At 36.8% G+C, this 21,207-nt stretch overlaps 2 protein-coding genes across 9 annotated transcripts in view; both read right to left on the bottom strand.

The window, feature by feature from the left end:
* The window catches only part of LOC143683928 (solute carrier family 5 member 4-like), a 90,927-nt gene extending 75,331 nt beyond the window's left edge, over nucleotides 1–15,596 (bottom strand). For 3 of the 4 annotated variants that reach the window (XR_013175734.1, XM_077160417.1, XM_077160419.1), the window contains exon 1: nucleotides 8,048–10,296. Coding sequence is in view for 3 of the 4 variants with exons in the window: in XM_077160417.1 (XP_077016532.1) it covers nucleotides 8,048–8,113 (66 nt within the window). In the remaining variant the exon portion in view is untranslated. Of the gene's footprint in view, nucleotides 1–8,047; nucleotides 10,297–12,010 lie in introns of those variants that run through there. The other variant, XM_077160418.1, reaches the window with a different exon arrangement.
* A 111-nt stretch (nucleotides 15,597–15,707) lies between these two features.
* LOC143683929 (solute carrier family 5 member 4-like) overlaps nucleotides 15,708–21,207 on the bottom strand; it is a 55,693-nt gene continuing 50,193 nt past the window's right edge. For all 5 annotated transcript variants that reach the window (XM_077160421.1, XM_077160424.1, XM_077160426.1 and 2 more), the window contains one exon: nucleotides 15,708–16,112. In XM_077160421.1, coding sequence (XP_077016536.1) covers nucleotides 15,898–16,112 — 215 coding nt within the window. In that variant the 3' untranslated portion in view covers nucleotides 15,708–15,897. The remainder of the gene's footprint in view (nucleotides 16,113–21,207) is intronic.

Below are 21,207 nucleotides of genomic sequence, written 5' to 3'. Positions count from 1 at the left end.
GGCAGGTCAGAAGGTACAGGGTAAAATTATAAGGCTTTTCTGAGACTCTCAAAACATTATCCCAGGCCCAACAGGGGTGGTTTACATCCCCTGCACAGGAAAAGGGCCCGGTTTTCACTGAGAAATGAGGATGATCCAAGTGTGAAAAGCAGTGCCCTGATACAAACCCAGGAAACAACTAAATTCAAGACAAAAGTGGGAAGCTGACCTTCAGAATAGACCCATTAAGATTATCAGAGGACCAGATAGCACAAAAAATCACAAGGTATACTGAAACTCAAGAAGAAATGAACCACTCAAAGAAAACAGACAAAAAAGTTGAAGGAGAATCAGGAACAAATAATGAAAGATGTGCAAACAAATCTCTTGAATCAATTTAAAGGCATAGAGGAAAATGGGTACAAAGAGATAAAGGATATTAAGAAGACATTAGAGGAGCGTAAAGAAGAATTTGAAAGAACACATAGAAAAATAAAAGATCATACGGAAATGAAAGTAAATGCAGATGAGATTAAAAATATACTGAACACAACAGCAGAACTGAAGAGGCAGAAGAAAGAATCAGTGAGCTAGAAGACAGATCAACCACATTTCAAGACAAAAAAGGACACATGGAGGAAAAAAATAGAAAAATGTAAGCAGGGTCTCAGGGAAATGATTGCCAACACAAAGCATGCAAACATATGCATCATGGGATCTCAAACGGAAAAGAAAAGTTTAAAAGTCCAGAAAGAATATTTAAAGAAGTAATGGCTGAAATTTTCCCAACACTTAAAAAGATGTAAATATTCAAATCTAAGAAGCCCAAGATACTCCAAACTAAATAAATCTGAATAGTCCCACTCCAGGGCACATAGTAATCAGACTGTCAAATGCAAAAGAGAAGGAGAAAATTCTATAAGTAGAAAGAGAAAAAGTGATTCAGTACATACATGGGAAACCAAATAAGATTAAGTGCTGAATTTTCATCAGAGATCATGGAGGTGAAATGGCAGTGGTATAGTGTATTTAAGAATATGAAATAGAAAAATTGCCAGGAAAAAAGTCTCTTCCCAGCAAAGCTGTCTTTCAAAAATGAGGGAGAGTTTAAAAGAGTCACAGATAAACAGACACTGAGAGAGTTCGTTGATAAGAGTCCAGCTCTACCAGAACTACTAAAAGGAGTTCTGCCACCTGAAAAGAAAAGAAAGAAGAGAGAGGTCTGAAGGAGAGTACAGAATTGAAGAGTACTGGAAACAGTAAATTAAAGGATAAAAAGAAAGATGAAAAATAAGATTTGCAAATAAAAACCAAGGGATAAAGATGGTTGAATTAAGTACTGCCATTACAGTAATAACTTTTTGAATGTTACTGGACTCAACTCCTCATTCAAAAGACACAGATTGGCAGAATGGATTTAAAAATATGACCCAGCTATATGCTGTTTATAAGAGACTTATTTTAGAGCCAAAGATACAAATAGGTTGAAAGTGCAAGGACGGAAAAAGATATTCCACACAAGAATTAGCCAAAAACAAAAAAAGAGGGTAGATTTACTAATATCAGACAAACTATACTTTATGTACAAAAATATAATTACAGAAAAGGACATTATATTTTAATATCGGAAATTCACCAAGAAGAAATAGCAATCATAAATATCTATGTCCAAAACATGAGGCAAACACTGGCAAAACTGAAGGGAGTAATAGATGTCTCTACCAGAATAGTGGGAGACATCAACACCCCACTATCTCTAATAAACAGAATATCTAAGCAGAGGATCAATAAAGAAACAGAGAACCTAAATGATAAGAAAAATGAACTAGACTTAACCTTCATTTATGAGAATAGGTACCCCCAAAAGAAAAATATACCTTCTTCTTAAGTGTTCATGAAACATTCTCCAGGATAGACCATATACTGGGGCACAAAACAGGTCTTTATAAATTCTAAATGATTGAAATTATACAAAGCACCTTCTCTGACCATAGTGGAATGAAGCTGAGATCAGTAACAAATGGAGAGCCAGGAATTATAAAAATATATGGAGTTAAACAAAATGCTCTTTAACGATCAATAGGCCAAAGACAAAGCTGTAAGACAAATCAATAAATATCTGGAGACAAATGAAAATGAGAACACAAGGCCATCAAATTTATGGGATGCAGTAAAGGCAGTGTTAAGAGGGAAATTTACAGTCTTACATACCTACGTTAAAAAGGAAGAAAGAACTAAAACCAATGACCTAACTGAACAACTGGAGAAACTAGAAAAAGAACAGCAAACAAATCCTGTGCAAGTAGAAGGAAAGAAATGACAGAGATTACAGTAGAAGTTAATGCATTGGAGAATAAAAACAATAGAGAGTATCAATAAGACCAAAAATTGGTTAAGAAGATCAATACAATCAACAAATCAGTAGCTAGACTGACAAAGATACAAAGAGAGATACTGCAAATAAAAAAAAAATCAGAAACAAGAGGGTGGCATTATCATGGTCACCAAAGAAATTAAAAAGATTATAAGAGATTATGATGAACAACTATATAAAAAAAGTAGGCAACTTAGCATTTCCTAATATAACTCATGTGGACAGCTTAATTGAACACCATAGTACTTGGAACCTTGAGTAGGGTATGAGATTTTGTAGATTTGTCCACAATGATGTCCCGATAAATCCCAGAGTGATTTGAACAGTGAATAAAAAAGTATTTGCAAAGTCCCTTTCGGGGAATGGTGAGAAGGGGGGAAAATTCAACTTCCCCAAGTAGAGAATTCTTGATATTCTCACAAGCTGTGGGGACAACCAAAGCAATAGGCTGAGCCCCCAATCTTGGGGTTTGTTCATATGAAACTTAACCCTGCAAAGGATAGGCTAAGCCTACTTAAAATTAGGTCTAGGGCGGGCCATGGTGGCTCAGCAGGTAGAGTCCTCACCTGCCATGCCAGAGACCCGGGTTTGATTCCTGGTGCCTGCCCATGTAAAAAAAAAATTAGGTCTAAGAGTCACCTCCAGAGAACCTCTTCTGTTGCTCAGATGTGAACTCTCTCTCTCAGCTAACATGACAAGCAAACTCACCATCCTCCCCCTCTCTCTGCGGGACAGGACTCCCAGGGGTGTGGACCTTCCTGGCAACATGGGACAGAAATCCTACAATGAGCTGGAACTCAGCCTCAAGGGATTGAGAAAACCTTCTCGATCAAAGGGGGGAAGAGCAAAATGAGACAAAATAAAGTGTCAATGGCTGAGAGATTCCAAACAGAGTCTAGAGGTTATCCTGGAGGTTATTCTTAGTAATGAACTAGATATCACCTGTTTAGTTAAGGTATAATGGAGAGGCTGGAGGGAACTGCCTGAAAATGTAGAGCTGTGCTCCAGTATCCATGTGTCTTGAAGATGATTGTATAATGATATAGCTTTCGCAGTGTGACTGCGTGATTATAAAAACCTTGTGTCTGATGCTCCTTTTATCTACCTTATCAACAGAAGAATAAAACATATGGATTAAAAATAAATAAATAATAGGGGGAACAAATGTTAAAAGAAATTTAGTAGACTGAAATGCTAGTAACCAATGAAAGGGAGTGGTAAGGGGTATTGTAAGTATGAATTTTTTTCTGTTTTCTTTTTATTTCTTTTTTTGAATGGATACAAATGTTCTAAGAAATGATCATGATGATGAACAACAACTATGTGATGATATTGTGAGTTATATAACAAGGTTCTGTGATTATATAACAAGAACAGAATGATCATATGGTAAGAATGTTTGTGTTTGCATGCGGTTATGTATAATAAATAAAAAAATTTTAAAAACAGACAACTTAGATGAAATGGTAAACTTCCTAGAAACACATGAACAACTTATACTGACTTGAGAAGTAATAAATGATCTCAATGAACTGAACATAAGTAAAGGGATCAAGTCATTCATCAAAATCTATGAACAGCAACAGCAACAACAAAAATCTGCCAACAAAGAAAGGTTCAGAACTGGATGGTTTCACAGGTGAATTTTACCAAGCATTCCAAGAATTAATAACAATCCTGCTCAAAGTCTTCCAAAAATTGAAGAAGATGGAACACTACCTGTGGTAGTTAGAGTCAGTTGTCAATTTTGCCAGGTGAAGGCACCTAGTTCTGTTGCTGTGGATGTGAGTCAATAGTATGTGAACCTCATCTGTTGCTGATTATACCTGTAGTCGGCTAGGAGGCATGCCTGCTGCAATGAATGATGTTTGACTTAATTGGCTGATGCGTAAATGAGAGAGCACAATGTAGCACAGCCCAAGAAGCTCAGCACACCTCATCTCAGCATTCGCAGCTCAGCCCAGGCCTTTGGAGATGCAGAAAGCAATCATCCCGGGGAAAGTTGTTGGAACCCAGAGGCCTGGAGAGAAGGCCAGCAGAGACCACCCTATGCCTTCCCATGTAAGAAAGAACCTCAGTTGAAAGTTAGCTGCCTTTCCTCTGAAGAACTAATGAAATAAATCCCTTTTATTAAAAGCCAATCCATCTCTGGTGTGTTGCATTCTGGCAGCTAGCAAACTAGAACACTACCTAACTCACTTGTGAAGCCAACATCACCCAAATACCAAAGCCAGATAAAGATACTACAAGAAAATAAAACTTTAGATAAAATTTTCTAATGAATACAGATGCAAAAATCCTCAACAAAATACTTGCAAATATAATCCAATAGCATATTAAAAGAATTATATGCCATGATCAAGTGGATTTATTTCAGGTATGCAAGGGGGGTTCATACAAGAAAATCAATTAACATAATACCCCACATTAACAAAGTAAAAGGGAAAAAACACATGATCATGCTCTAGTTTGCTAGCTGCCAGAACGCAACACACCAGAGACAGATTGGCTTTCAATAAAAGGAGATTTATTTAGTTAACATATAGTTCTTCAGAGGAAAGGCAGCTAGTTAACTTTCGATTGAGGTTCTTCTTATGTGGGAAGGCACAAGGCGATCTCTGCTGGCCTTCTCTCCAGGCCTCTGTTTCCAACACCTTTCCCAGGGGTGATTCCTTTCTGAATCTACAAAGGCTTGGGCTGAGCTGCAAGTGCCAAGATGAGGAATGCTGAACTGCTTGGGCTGTGCTACGTTGAGCTCTCTCATTTAAGCACCAGCCAATGAAATAAAACATCATTCACTGCAGCAGGCACGCCTCTTAGCCAACTGAAGATGTAATGAGCAACAGATGAGGTTCATGTACCATTGGCTCATGTTCACAGCAACAGAACTAGGCACCTTCACCTGGCCAAGTTGACAACTGAATTTAACTACCATAATCATCTTGACAAAATTCAACTTTTTCTAGATGTTTTTGGCTATTGGAGGCCCATACCCTTCCAAATAAAGTTGATAATTCATTTTTCAAATTTCTTCAAAGTAGAATGTTGGGAATTTGATTTTTACTGCATTGGATCTGTAGAGAAATTTTTTTACAAAATTCAACATCCTTTCAAGATTAAACAAGTGAAAAGACAAGAATTGACAGAAACTTCTACAACATGATAAAAGGCATATATGAAAAACCCACAGCTTACATCATACCCAATGGTGAGAGACTGAAAGGATTCCCTCTAAGATTAGGAACAAGACAAGAATGCCCGATGCCACAAGTGCTGTTCAACATTGTGCTAGAAGTGCTAGCTAGAGCAATGAGGAAAGAACAAGAAATAAAAGGCATCAAAATTGGAAAGGAACAAGTAAAACTGTTACGATTTGCAGATGACATATATATATTTAGAAAATCCTAAAAAAAAAAAAAAAAAAACCACCAAGCTACCTGAGTTATTCAACAAGATAGCAAAGTGGCAGAATACAAGGTCAAAACACAAAACTCAATGGTATTTCTATACACTGGTAAAGAGCTATTTGAGGAGGTAATCAAGAAAAAAAATTTCATATGCAGTAGCACTTACATGAATCAAATACTTAGGAATAAAATTAACCAGGGATTTAAATGACTTGTACTCAGAAAAGTACAAAATATTGCTTAAAAAAAATCAGAGGACCTGAATAAATGGAAAGGCATTCCATATTCAATTGGAAAGCTAAACATCATTAAGATGTCAATTTGACCCAAATTCTTCTACAGAGCCAAAGCAGTAAAAATCAAATTCCCAATATACTACTTTGAAGAGACTAAAAAATGAATTAGCAACTTTATTTGGAAAGCTGTGGGCCTCCAATAGCCAAAAACATCTAGAAAAAGTAGAATGAAGTGGGAGGTATCACACTTCCTGACCTTAGACCATATTATAAAGCAACTGTGGTCAAAACAGTGTGATTCTGATATAAAGATAGACATATTGATCAATGGAATTGAGGCAAAAGTTCAGAAATAGACCCTCAGGACAAATGATTTTGGATAAGGTTCCCAAGCCCACTCAAGTGGGACAGAACAATCTCTTCAACAAATGGTGTTGGGAGAACTGGGCATCCATAACCAAAAGAATGAGAAAGGACTGCTATCTCACTCCTTTTACAAAAATTAACTAAAAACAGATCAAAGGCCTAAATATAAGTGCCGGTACCATAAAACAGCTTGAAGAATATGTAGGGAAACATCTTCAAGATCTAGTAGTAGTGGGGTGTGAGGGTAGTTCAGTGGTAGAATTCTAGCATGCCATGCAGGAGACCCGGGTTCAATTCCTGGCCCATGCACTTCCCAAACATACAAACAAACAAACAAATCCAAAAATTCAACAAATGGTGCTGCAATAAGGGGATATTCACATGGAAAAAGAATGAAATGTGACCCCCACCATACATCATACAAGGAAAAAAAAAGATCCAGTTTCGTTTTTTTTTTTAAGATAGTTTCTTTAGACTTTACACACAAAGCACAAACAACAACAACAACAACAACAACAAAACATAAATGGGAGCTCCTCAAAACTGAATACTTCAGTGCTTCAAAGGACTTTTCAAAACGGTGAAGAGGCAACTATCTCAGTAGGAGAAAATATTTCGACATCACATATTTGATAAGGGTTTGATGTCAGTAAAAAGACAAACACCCAATTAAAAAAATGGACAAAAGCCATGGATAGACATTTTTCCAAAGAGTAAATATACAAGGCTTAGAAGCACATGCAAAGATGCTCAGCTTCACTACCTATTAGGGAAATACAAACCAAAACTACAATGAGAGATCATCTTATACCTACTGGAATGGTCACAAGTGTAGGAGAGGATATAGAGAAATTGGAGCATATATTCACTGTTGGTGGGAATTTAAAATGCTACAGCTGTTGGGGAGGCTAGTTTGGAGGGTCCTCAGGAAGCTAAGTAGAGCATTACCTTACTTCCTGGCAATTTCACCCCCCAGGATATACCCAGAAGACATGAAAGCAGGGATGAGAAAAAACATTTGCACACCAATGTTCATAGTGGCATTATTCATAATTTGCAAACAATGGAAGTAACCCAAGTGTCCATCAGTAGACTAATGGGTAAACACAATGTGATATATACATATGATGCAATGTTATTCAGCAATAAGAAGGAATGAAGTCCGGTAGCATGCGACAACATGAACAAACCTTGAATACATTATATTAACTGAAGTAAGCGGGACAAAATAGGACAAATACTATATGATTTTATTGATATGAACTAATTAGAATGTGTAAACTCATAGACATAAACTATCAAATATAGATTACCAGCATAGAGAATGAGGCTAAAAAATGGGGAGCAGTTGCTTGATATGTGTAGAATGTTTAACCAGGTTGCACTGAAACATTTGGAAATGGACAGAGGTGATGGTAGAATGTTATTGGGAGAATAATTACCAGTGCTGAATGTTTTTTCCTCACATCCGCTTCATGGGGTAGAGACTTTTTAACTTTAAATTTTGAGATATCTATAGCTTGAATGCAGTTGAAAGAACTAGGAAAGAGAATTCCCAGATACCTTTTAACTAGTGATTCTCTATCACTCACAGCCACAACAAATTACCACAAACTTAGTGGCTCAAACAATGGCAATTTATTATCTTACAATTAGGTAAGTAAAAAATCTGGTATGGGTCTCACCTGGCTAAAATCAAGATGTTGACATCTTGTTTGAGGCTCCTGGGGAGAGTCTTCTTGTTTACTCATTCAGGTTGTTAGCAGATTTCAATTCTTTGTGGTTGGAGGACTGAATTCCATTCCCTTGGTGGCTGTCATCAGCGGGACATTCTAAGCTTCCAGAGGCCACCAACATTTCTTGGCTTATGGCCCCCTTCCTCTATCTTCAAAGCCAAAAATTCTGGGTCAAGTCTCAATCATGCTTCAGATCTCTTCTTCTTTGGTCCCATGTCTCTGACTCTTCTGCCTTCCTCTTCTACTTTTTAGGACTCCTGTGAGTAGATTAGACCCACTGAATAACTCAGGATAATAGCCCCATTTCAAGTACCTTTACCTTATTCACATATGCAAAGCCCCTTTGGTCATATTCACAGGGTCCTGGATTAGGCCATGGGCATCTTTGGTGGGCATTATTTAGCTTACCACACCCAGTTTTTCCCAATGGTAATGTATGAATATATATATATATATAACAACAAATCACATTGCTTTTTAAAATCACTTTTAAAAGGTCTTTGAAATTTAAATGTTAATGCATATACACAACACAACATAATCTCAAGTGGGGAATGCTTTTCTATATATGACACCATCTCAGAGGCCATAAAGCCAAATATTAATAAATTCACTACAAAAATATGCAAAGAAATAAATTAATCTCTACAGTATGGAAGCTATCATAAACAAAGTTACCTGGAAAAAAATATTTTAAAGGTCTATCTTTGTAAATATAGAAAGCTTTTAAATATCAGTAACAAAGTGGAACAAATGAATCATTCATCCTGAGAAAGAACAAAGGTAAAGGGTGCACACATCCCAATTTAAAACTGATTACAAATCTACAGTAATCAAAACAGCACAGAGCTGGCACAAGGATAGACACAATGGCCAACAGAATAGACTTAAGAGCCCAGAAACAAATATACATCTATTGACCTTCTACAAGGGTCCCAAGTTCACCCAATGGGGAAAGAACAGTCTCCCCAACAAACGGTGCTAAGAAAACTGGACATCCACATGCAAAAGAACAAAATAAGACCCCTATTTCACACCATATACAAAATGAATGACTCAGACATGAAAGCCAAAACCACAAAATTCCAAGAAGAAAACACAGGGGAAAATCTTCAGGACCTTGTATGTGGCAATGGATACTTAAATGTGACAGTAAAGCCTGAGCAACAAAAGTAAAAAAGATAAGTCCGTCTTCATCAAGATTAAAAACCTCTGTGCCTCAAAGGATACTATTAAGAAAGTGAAAAGGCAACCTTCAGAACAAGAGAAAACATTTGAAAATCACACATCCGAGAAGGCTCAAATTGAGACTATATAAAGAACTTTTCAAATTCAACAACAAAAAGTCAAAAAATCTAATCCAAAAATGGGCAAAAGACTTGAGTAGACACTTCTCTAAAGAAGACATACAAATGGTCAAGGAGTACATGAAAAGATGCTTCCCAGCATTGGCCATTAGGGAAATGCAAATCAACACCACAATGAATACCACCTCATATCCAATAGGATGGCCACCACCAAAGAACAGAAAGTAAGTGTTGAATAGGATTTGGAGAAATTGGAGCTTTTGTGCATTTCTCGTGGGAATGCAAAATGCTGAAGCCACTGTGGGAAACAGCCAAACACAGAATTATCACACCACCCAGCAATTTCACTCTTGAGCATACACCTCAAAGAATGGAAAACAGATTCAAACAAACACTTGTTCACCAATGTTCAGAGCAGCATCATTCACAACAACCAAAAGGTGGAAAAAAAAACATTCATCAAAGACAAAAGGATAAACAAAAGATGGCACATCCATACAATGAAATACTATTCAACCACAAAAAGGAATGAAGTTTCAATACATGCTATAACATGGATGAACCTCAAAAATACCATGCTATGTGAAATAAGCCCAAGGCAAAAAGACAAACACTGTATGATTCCACCCATGTAAAGTATTTGAAATAAACAAATTCATAGAGACAGGAAGTAGTTTATGGGAATAAGAAGAATGGGGAGATATTGTTTAATGGGTAAAGAGTTTCTGTTGGGGTTTCATTGGAGAAAATGTTTTAGTAATGGAAGATAAGGATGCTAGCATGACAGTGCAAAATGGTTAAAATGGAAAATTTTATGATATATATATATATCCACACAAAAAGAGAATTCCCCACACAAAAATCCATAGCAAAATTGTCCAAAATACCATCAGAAAAATGGAAGAATCAGCATAATTTATGAATAAGTAATTCACCACAAAGAAAACACAAATGTTTTAAACATTAAAAGGTGCTAATCTCACTCAAACTACAATAAATGCAGATTAAAAATAAAATGAAATACTATTTTTCACCTATCAAAGTGACAAAGATGAAAAGCACATGTAATAGTCTATTGGCAAGACTCTGGGAAAAAGGTACTCATACATTTCTGGTGGGAATTGAAAACTGGACAACCTCTTTGACAAGAAATTCAGCAATGTCAATATTATAAATGCAAGTACTGTTTGATGCAGCAATTTTACTTCTAGGAATTTTTCTTACAGATAAACTCGCACCCATACACACAACTTGAACAGAGCTGATGCAAGCAAACACTGGCCCAGGAAAGACTGGTTGCTGGAGACCTTTCAAAGCATCTCTTTCTTGGCCCTGGCTGCAATTGGAACTCCTTTGAGACAATTTGGGACCTGAAATTTCCTAACACATTGAAGGGGTACCCATTCCTAAGCCATAGACGATATTACTAGCATCTGCTGCACAGAGGGTGTGCTGCTTTTTGGCCGTTTTGCTAATAGTGTGTTTTGGATATTCCCAGGATGTCTACTCAGACCCTTGGTGCGTATTTCAAGCTCTGGCATAATACAAAGTTTGGCCAACGGTGGATCATAGCAACTTCCAATTGTTCCTCTGCTATTTTGTAATGCTTCTCAACTTCTCTTTATCTCCCTTTATGATGATTTTTCCCATCTTACCAGGGCACAAAGTAGACATGGGTTTTTAATGACTAATAAAAATAGGCAAGGGAAGACGCCACCGCTCTGAGGCGGCTGCCTCAAGATGGTATTTGTGCACTATGGGGCTCAGAGTTGGGACTCTGGACCTCCAGTTCCTGAAGGGCCATCAGGTGAAAGCCGAGACTGGGGAAGAGCATAGTGGAGGAAATCACCCAAATATAGGTAAAAGAAAGGTGCTCTGAAATCCACAGTGTGGTTATTCTGATGCTTCCCAAATCCCTGGCAATCCAGGGCTCCTCTGTCACATGGGAATGCACGAGGGAGCATCTACTGGTTCTTATAGCCAGGGTTTTGTTACTTTCAACTTCTGGCCACTCCATCCATGGTTTTCTTTCTAAGCTTCTGTGTTTTTCTCCTTTAGTTTCTGTCTCTCTTAGCTTCTCTGGGGCTGCCAATGTTAATGTTTTGCAGCATTATAAAACATATTATAACTAGGAAACTGACACTGAACGCACCTTTTTATACATATTTCACTAGTTCTACATGTACTCATTTGTGTACTGTATACTGATCACAATTAATGTAAAGACTAGGCCACCCCAAGGAGGATCCCTTGTGCTTCACTTTTCAGCCACAGGCACCTGCCTCCCTAACCCCTGGCAACCACTAATCTTTTCTCCACCTCTATATTTTTGTCATTTTAAGAGTGTTACACAAATGGAATCATATAGTATGCAACCTTTTGAAATTGCCTTTTTTTCTCTCAGAATACTTCTATTGAGAGCCATCCAAGTTGTTGTATATATCAACAGTTCATTACTTTTTATTGCTGGGTAGTATTCCATGGTATAGATATCTGACCATTCACCAACTAAAAGACATATGGCTTGTTTCAAATTTCATGCTATAGTGATTAAATCTCCTATGAATTTTTGGGTATAGTTTGGTGGGGGGGGACTTTTACTTACCACAGGTAAGAAAACTAATACTTTTCAGGACACAATGACGGTCATACATCCAACAGGTGATGAATGTGAAATCGGAAAACAATCTATATAAAATGTACATAAAAGAAATGGATGCATACATTTTGGAGGTAAAATGATGGATAAAGAAACATCAGGTAAATGCAAGTAATGGGAAAGCTATGAGGTAATTTGAATATTAAGCAAAAATAGAAAGCATAAAAGAAAAAGTGTCACTATTTAATTTAAAAAACTGATTATCCAAAATTAAAGGTAGCAGCAGCCAGAACACCTTTCCTCTGCTAGTGGGTGTGCAGCCAACTTGGAAAAACATTGGTATTATCCAGTACGGATGATGATGTACAGACACAGGAATCATGCTCTAACTCATTGTCCTCAGAAAAACTGTGTCTTGTATCTTTAAGGAGACATGATCCTTGCAGCAGAGATCACAAAAGATAAAACTGGAAACAAATCAAATATCCACTGAGTTGGCTATGGAGAAATCAACTCTGCCATACTTATAAAATTTAATACCATATAGGAATAAAAATAAATGTAAAATAGAGACACGCATCATCATGAGAGAATTTCAAGAATTTGAGATTAAATGAATCAACAGACAGTTGTAAATGAATACACCCACTATGATTCCATTCAGATACATATTAAAATCATGCAAAATGAGTATTATACTATTTGGTGGTATATTCATATGTGACAAAACTGAAAAGAAGAAGCAAAGGTATGAGAAACACAATATTTAGTAGTGTGACTAGCTCTGAGGGGTAACAGAGGGTGGAGATATTGGAAGCATTAAAAAAATTCCGGAAATACTCTATGTCTTAATCTGCATAGTGAGTACAAAGATGTCAATATATTACTATTTTTATTTTTCATATTTGCTATAAACAGTCTCATGTATTGTTCAATATACATGAGATAAGTGGTTAAAAAACAAAACATGAAAAGCTATTTCATACTCAAGAAGAAATTGGTCAGGGAATTAAAGTTTTTTTTATCAATAATGAAATTTCTCTCTCTCTTTTTTTTTTTGGCATGTGTAGTCTCCAGGAACCAAACCCGGATCTCCCGCATTTCAGGTGAGAATTCTACCACTGAGCTATCCTTTTAAGTTCTTTAAATTAAAACATTTGTCTTTTCCAATTGAGACAGCAAAAAATGACCAATTATATAAGGAAAAATGCCAATTGGTATGAAAACGAATTCATGTTGTAGGAAATTAAATATCTACTTTCTAATGCAAATCTTGGCAAAAAAACCCCACACCCAACTTTCAAGTATAGACTATTTGTAAAGCGATTAAAGGGACAAATACTGTCTTTAGACGAAATTATAACCTACATTTTACCAAATTCAAATGTTTCAAGTCTCATCTCAGAAGTGGGTGGGATCTGGGCTTGGGCCAGCAGAGGGCGCTGTGGACTGTCGCTGAAGGGTCTGAGGATTCTCAGCTGGAAAACGAGCCTTTGGTTTGGTGCCCTGTTGCTCAGGGCTCACTGGGGTCCACAGCTGTGTCCTCCCAAGTCCCCTGGTGACCCCAAGCCAGAAGTCCCTAAACCCACGCCCTCTCCAAATAAACAATAAAGCAGAGTGATTCACTGCCCAATAAGGGGCTGGGGGGAAATTTTGAAAGAATGTCTCCTCCTCCCATCCATGTAAGGGAAAGGGATATGAGAGATTTTGACATCTCTGGTCACCTGTGGGAGCTCAACAAATCGAACATGTGGGCATCTCCACCTGGCCTGGACCACCCTCCTCCACATGTTCTTCACTGCACAGATAACTGGATGCTGATGGCCAGGGGAACACTCTAGGATGATACATGTGCCCTTTCTTTCTGCCTAGCTGCTCAATAGATGCCCAGGCTGGGTTGTAGGTGGGGCCAAGATGCCCCCTATCTGTGATGCTATGTCCTGCATTTGGGGTCATGGGCATGACCTTTGCTGACCCGGCTGAGCTCAGCACTGGGGTCTGTGAACCAGGAGGCAATCAACCCCTGCTTGTGCGCAGAAACTACAGTATAATGGTTTTACCTATAAGGCTGAAAAACTGTTACGTTTCTTAGTTTGGGAAACAGTGATATACACTGAATGAATTCTGTGTACTTTTATTGACTCGCTAATACAGTTAAAATACAAGGTTCACCTAAAAAGCTGTGAAACTGGTTATGTTCCTTAGTTTGGGACACTGAGCGATATACATAATTCACTGGCTTCTATGCAGTAACAAAGTTACAACACAAGTTTCACCTATAAAGTGGTGAAACTCATATACTGCTTTGTACTGGAAACTGAGAGAAATTCATTATTCTATGCACTTAACTTTATTCATTGACACTTTACAGCATAGAGTTTCTACTGGCAAAGTGCAAAGTGGTATTTTGTTTAGTTTTGACAACTGAGTGATAGACATGAGTCAGACTCCTATGCCCTTATCTTGACTCACTGACACCATTACAACAAAAGTTTCAACTAGGAATATACAAGGACCGTATTTTGCTTAGTTTTGGAAACTGAGTGATACACGTTTCAATGATGTCTATGCACTTATCTTGACTCACACACACTGTTAGAGCACAGCTTTCATCTAGGAAACAGCAAGAATGGTATTTTGCTTATTTTCAAAAACGGAATGACTTGGGGGTGTGAGGGTAGTTCAGTGGTAGAATTCTCACCTGGCATACAGGGCCCTGGGTTAGATTCCCAGCCCATGCACTTAGCAAACAAAACAAAGAAGCCAACAACAACAAAAAACAAACCAAACAAAATTTAACAAATAGAGCTGCAATAATGGGCTACTCACATGGAAAAAGAATGAAATGTGACCCTGCCATACAGCATACAAAAAAAAAAATTGAATGACTTAGAAGATTCAATGCCTCCAAGCCCTTATCTTGGTTCCCTCACACTCTTACACCATAAGTTTCAACAAGGAAGGTGCAACTGGTGTTTTGCTTAGTTTTGGAAACTGAGTGATATACATGATACAGTGACATCTATGCACTTATCTTGATGCACTCACACTGTTAGAGCACAAATTTCATCGAGGAAGCTGCAAGAATGGTATTTTACTTAGCTTCCAAAATGCAATGACTTATGGGATTCAATGACTCCTATGCCCTTACCTTGACGCAACAGTATTGTTACCACAAAAATTCCAACAAGGAAGGTGAAGTCTGGTATTTTGCTCAATTTAGGAAACTGCATGATATACATAATACAATGGCATCTATGCACTTACCTTGTTTCACTGACACTGGTACAGAACATGTTCAAGATAGGATGGTGCAAGGCTAGTATGTTGCTAATATTCATAGAATGAAAACTTTACATATTTCATTATTCCTATGCTCTCATATTGACTCATAGGCAATGTTATTACAGAAGTTTCAACTAGGAAGCTGCATCACTGGTTTCAAGAAAGGCTTACAAGTCTGGTATTTTGCTTACTTTTGGAAACTGAGTGATAGACCTAGCCCAATGACATTGTGGCACTTATCGTGACGCACTGACCCTGTTACAGCACAACTTTCAACTAGGATACTGCAAGATGAGTATTTTGCTTAGTTTTGGAACCTGAGTAGTGTACTGACTTCTGTGCACTTATCCTGACTCACTGACACTTTTACTGCACAGATTTCAACTAGGAAGCTGAAAGACACTATCTTCCTAAGTGATCAATTCTTTATCTTTCTTTATTGACACAAAAGTCTAATACAACCAAAAAATCAGGTAAATAGTTACTTTAGTAGGTATATTTGTCAACTTCTCACTTCCTTTTTTGTACTGCACAAAAAAGCTATATAAAATAAAAATCCATAAAGTTCTTCTTTGCTAAATAAATATTCTTTGCGGCTCAGATAAGAGTCAAGCAAAATAGCCGTGCAAAAAGACTGCTACTGCCAGGAGGAGGATGGCGCTGATGTTCACTACAGTCCTCCACAAGGGCTTCTCGGACGTGTCCGTCAGCCTCTTCTCCAGGGCAGCTTCCTCTTCTTTGGTCAGCTGGGGGCCTTTATTTTGCAAACCACAGAATAAAGCAAAAGCCTTCCTGAAACATCCATGAGGTTTCTCAGGATAATCTGAAACAGACAAAGATCAATAAATTGACAGAAGCTATTTCTTGTGGATGTAGTACAGATTACCATAAGAGGGAACACAACCCCTACCAGAAAATACAGATAAGTTTGACTATATAAAAATAGGAAACTTTTGCATGACACAAAGTTCAATAAACAGATAAAAAGACAACTACAATTTGGAAAACAATTTTGCATCTTATATAATAAAACTTTTTTTATTTTATAAAGTTTTATTTATGTGACTGCTCAAGTTATAATAAAAAACAAATGACAACACACAAATGTTCTTTAGGAAGGAGACACCAAACAATGGAGCCGCCATATACTCTCCAGGAGCTTTTTTTTTTTTTTAACATGGGCATGAACTGGGAATCAAACCTGGATCTCCGGCATGGCAGGCGAGAACTCTGCCTGCTGAGCCACCATGGCCCGCCCACTCACCATGAGTTTTTAATTACTTCATTGATGATACTAGACATCATCCAGGCCATCTGTTTGAAGAAATATCCAGCTTAAATTTTCAAAACTGAATTACAAAGAAAAACATAAAATACAGATGAAAGGTAATACTGACTTCATATCTAATTTTTAGTTCCAAAACTAAGCACTGCAACCTTACTTTATTAGATGGTAGAGAGGCAAAATGAGACAGTTGTTGAATTTCAGAATCCAGGGTCATATGGAAATTTGCTGTGACCCAGCACGGCTCAGTGTCTGGACTGAAGGAGGTGGTAGGGAATTAAGAAAGAAAGACAAAAGACAAAGATACAGTTAAAGCTGGGACCAGGGGGTGACTCTGAGCTCTGATGAAGATTTCAAGACCCCAAGAGGTGCAGCACTGTTTATTTTATAGGGCTGCAAGGTACAGAAAGTAACAAGTGTAACTAAAGAATGGGGAGGGAGGAAGCACAGGCTGAACCATCTACTTCCCTGTGCCCCATGAGTCAAAAGGCCTCTCCCAAGGCCTCCTTAGCCCTAGACTCAAGCAGCTTTGCAACACATTAGTCTTTTCAGGACATCAGGTGTCTATTCCTACAGAGACAGCTTTGCTATATCTCTGCAGCAAGCATGTGACCTCTGTCTCATCCCTGCCCAACAGAAATTACACCTTAAATTCATATAATCTGAAAATTCCAGTCTGTGAAAAGAAGTAACATCTGCAGTGAAAACTGAAAATATCAGGCTGCAAATACTTCACTTGGGCCTGGACTTTTACTTGTTTTCTATACTTTATACACATGCTGCTATAGCTGACATTTGGAAAGACACTGAGAAACTGGGCACTGTTTAAAAGGCACTCTTCTTTCCAGAGTCCATTTATAAAGCTTGCTTTATCTTCCAGTACAAGGTTTAAAAAGGATAACCAAGTTAGTTTCATCTAGTTAAAGGAGTTTGGTACTTTCTTGTCCCATACCAACTCCTCCTTCCCCCAAAATAGGTAAGTTAATTAAAAGAATTTTTTTTTTAAATAACCCCTTCAGTTCTCAGAACTTTGTATAATGCTGTACAAAATTATCATCATTTGGGATTGACCTTTTTCACCAGGCTTAAATTTTCAAAATTGTAATGTACTACTTCAGAATCCTTCTATTTAACAGCTTGATGATCCTTGTTCACAAATGAGCATAGACTTTGCTCCATTATGGACATATGAATTAGTGGGGTGGGGCGGGAAGCATAGTAGGGTAAACAATCACAGGTCATGACATTCCTGCACACTGTTGATTATTTCTCACAACACAGAACAAAAATGTCAAGTGATTCACCCTGAGGCAGCATTTGTTAATCAGTTAGCACTTATGTAGCCCTTTCTAGTTACTCTCTGATTTAGACTTGTGCTATTGTAAAGCTGGATCAATGAACAGAAAGATGAAAAAAAAATCTGGGATATTGAAAGAAATTAATTCAATAAAAGAGGATTAATTCTCATATTTAAGGACAGCCATGAAAACCAAACTGTGGCCTAACTGAATTCGGAGTTTCCTGCTTATCAATCAGAATACCTGAGAGACTTGGCTTAGATTTTGAGAATATAAAAGAGTGCTGCTTCTAAAGAAACTAACGTTAAAGGAAATTTCATGGCAATTTGAATTTTATCCTATTTGATGCCAACATATTTGTACACATGTGATAATCCACAAGGAGTGTTTAAGGACAAAAATGTAGTTCATGGGAATTTGAAAAATATTTACACTGAAATTAAATAAAATTTTAATAACAGTACTGTGTGTGAGTCTGTTGGTATCTGCTCCAGAAGGGCCCATGCTGGTTTCAGAGGGGCACTGCTTACCTAGGTAGTTAAATGCTGCAGAGCTCATTGGAAGATGGGCCTCAGCTAGAAAGCCAAAGAAAAGCTTCCATTCACTTCAATTATCCTAGGGTTCTTATTCTTAGAAATCTTCAGCCTCTACCTGAAGTATTAGTCCATGCTGTTTTGACCACTGTAGCTTTGTATTTTGCTTTCAAGTCATGAAGCTTGGAGACCTCCAAATTCATCTTTCTTTCTCAAGATGTTTTTAGCTATTCAGGGCAATTTTCCTTTCCAAATAAATTTAATTATTGTTTTTTCTATTTCTGCAAAGTGAGTTGTTGGCATTTTTATTGGTATTGTATGAATGTATAAAATCCTTTTGGGGAGAATTGAAATCTTAACTATACTTAATATTCAATACAGTATATTCTTCTATTTATTTAAGTCTTCCTCAATTTCTTTTAGGAATGTTTTGTAGTTTTCTGTGTATAGTCTTTATGTCCTTGGTTAAATTTATTCCTAGCTATTTTATTCTTTTGATTGCTGTTGTAAATGGAATTTTTGTCTTGATTTTCTTCTCAGATTGTTCCATTGTATGGAGACACTACTGATTTTTACATTTTGATGTTGATCCTGCTTCTCTGCAGAACTCATATGTTTACTCTAAACTTTGTTGTAGATTTTTCAGGACTGTCTACCTATAAGATCATGTCATCTGCAAACTGAAAATTTTACTTCTCTTCCAATTCAGATGCCTTTTATTTATTTTTCTTACTGAATTTCTCTAGCTAGAACTTGTACACAATGTTGAATAGCAATGGTGACAGCGCACATCCTGTCTTCTTCTTCCATTCAAGCCCAGTGCTCCAACCTCTCACCTTTTGTCAAGCTCAGCAAATGCCCTGCAATGCAATGGTCATACTGAGAAGCTCTTTTAGTTTCCAAAACATTCTGCCATTCCCATGACACTGCCAAAGTCTCTGCTGATTTCTTTACCAGAAAAAGAGTCCTTCTGCTTGCTCCAAATCTGTACCCAGAATTGTTAAATGCTTCAAGAGGAAAACATGGGGACTATATTCAGCTAACACAGAAAAAACTCTTTTCTAGGTGAATATATCTATTGCACATCATTTCCACAGCTATTTGATACCATTACACATGATATTTCCGCAATCTATGTTTTTAATGCTAACTGTTGTAAGCAGAGTGCTGGCATGCCACAGACTCCTAGAAATGAAGGGAATTACAGTCAGAAATGTTAAAATAAATACTTCCATATTAACTTAAAATCAATCACTCCATTTTATTTCAAATAAATATTTTGATAAAACGTTTTAGAAATTGGTATATATGAAATGAAAATAAATTAAATACTTAAATCTTTCCTATATTCACAATAAACAAAAAGATATTGATTTATAACAATATGGTTATTTTGCTGATAAACAGGCAAGAAAGAGAATATTTTGTAATAAATTAAAATAACTGATGAATTAGGTATTTTATTATCCTTTCAAATTTCATCAGCTTATCAGCAGACCTATCAGATATTAATAATCCTAGTTAAATATCAACCCTCAAGTACATTTGGCTGATTTTCTGCCAGATGCTGACAATAATTTTAACATATATATTTTTTTCCTATTTTATCAATAGGGAAATAATCTACTTTATTGTTTTTCACAAAAAACCAACTTCTGATTTTGTTGCTTCCCTCTATTGCATTTTTTTTTATTGTTCTCAATTTCATTTATTTCTGCTCTAATCTTTGTTAACTCTTTGCTTTAGTTCACTCTGGGATTAGATTGCTGTTCTTTTTCCAGTTCCCACAGGTGTGCACTTAAGCCCTTGAAATTTGTTCTTTGTTCTCTGTTAAATAGACATTTATGACAATAAAGATCCCTCTTAGCACTGCCTTCACTGCATCCCATAAATTTTGAAATGCTGCGTTTTCATTTTCATTTGCCTCAAAATACTTACAGATTTCCCTTGAAAAATTTTTTTTTATCTACTGGCTGTTCAGTTTCCATAAATCTGTGACTTTTTCAGTCCTCTGCCTGTTATTGATTTACAGCTTCATTCCATTATGATTTGAAATAATGTTTGTATCATTTCAACCTTTTAAAATTTATTGAGAACTGATTGGTGACACAACATGTGGTCAATCTTGGAGAATGATCCATGAGCAATTGAGAAACATGTAACTTCTACTATTCTAGGGTGTAATATTGTGTAAATGTCTGTTAAGTCCAGTTCCTTTATCATATTATCAAGATGTTTCCTTATTTACCCAGTGTTCAGATGTTATATCCATTGATGAGAGTGGTGTATTGAAATCTCCAGCTCTTATTCTAGAGGTGTCTATTTCTCCATTCAGCATTTGCCTCATGTATTCTGGGACACCCTGGCTAGGGGCATAAATATTTATGATTGTCATTTCTTCCAGATGGATTATACTTTTATTAATACATAGTGTTCTTTCTCTCTTTGAATTGCTTTACATTTAAAGTCCACCCTGTCCAAGATTAGCATTCTTTTCTGGTGGCTGTCTGTGTGGAGTATCTTTTCCTAACCTTTCACTTTCAACGTGTATGTGTCCTTGGGTCTAAAGTGAGTCTCTTCTAGATAGCATATAGATGTTTCCTGTTTCTTATCAATTCTACCAATGTATTTCTTTTGATTGGGGAATTTAATCCATTAATATTCTATATTATTACTATAAAAGCAGTATTTTCTTCAACTCTTTCATCTTTTGGATTCTATATGCTATATCTTCTTTTTTCTCTTTTTTACCCTTTTAATTATACTTACTGATACTCTTCATTTCTACAATCTCTTCCAAAC

The sequence above is a fragment of the Tamandua tetradactyla genome, chromosome 5 (genome assembly GCF_023851605.1).
Source record: "Tamandua tetradactyla isolate mTamTet1 chromosome 5, mTamTet1.pri, whole genome shotgun sequence".
NCBI classification, from domain to species: Eukaryota; Metazoa; Chordata; class Mammalia; order Pilosa; family Myrmecophagidae; genus Tamandua; species Tamandua tetradactyla.
Note: the sequence above shows the minus strand (reverse complement) of the source record. Positions and strands in the feature narration are given on the sequence as shown.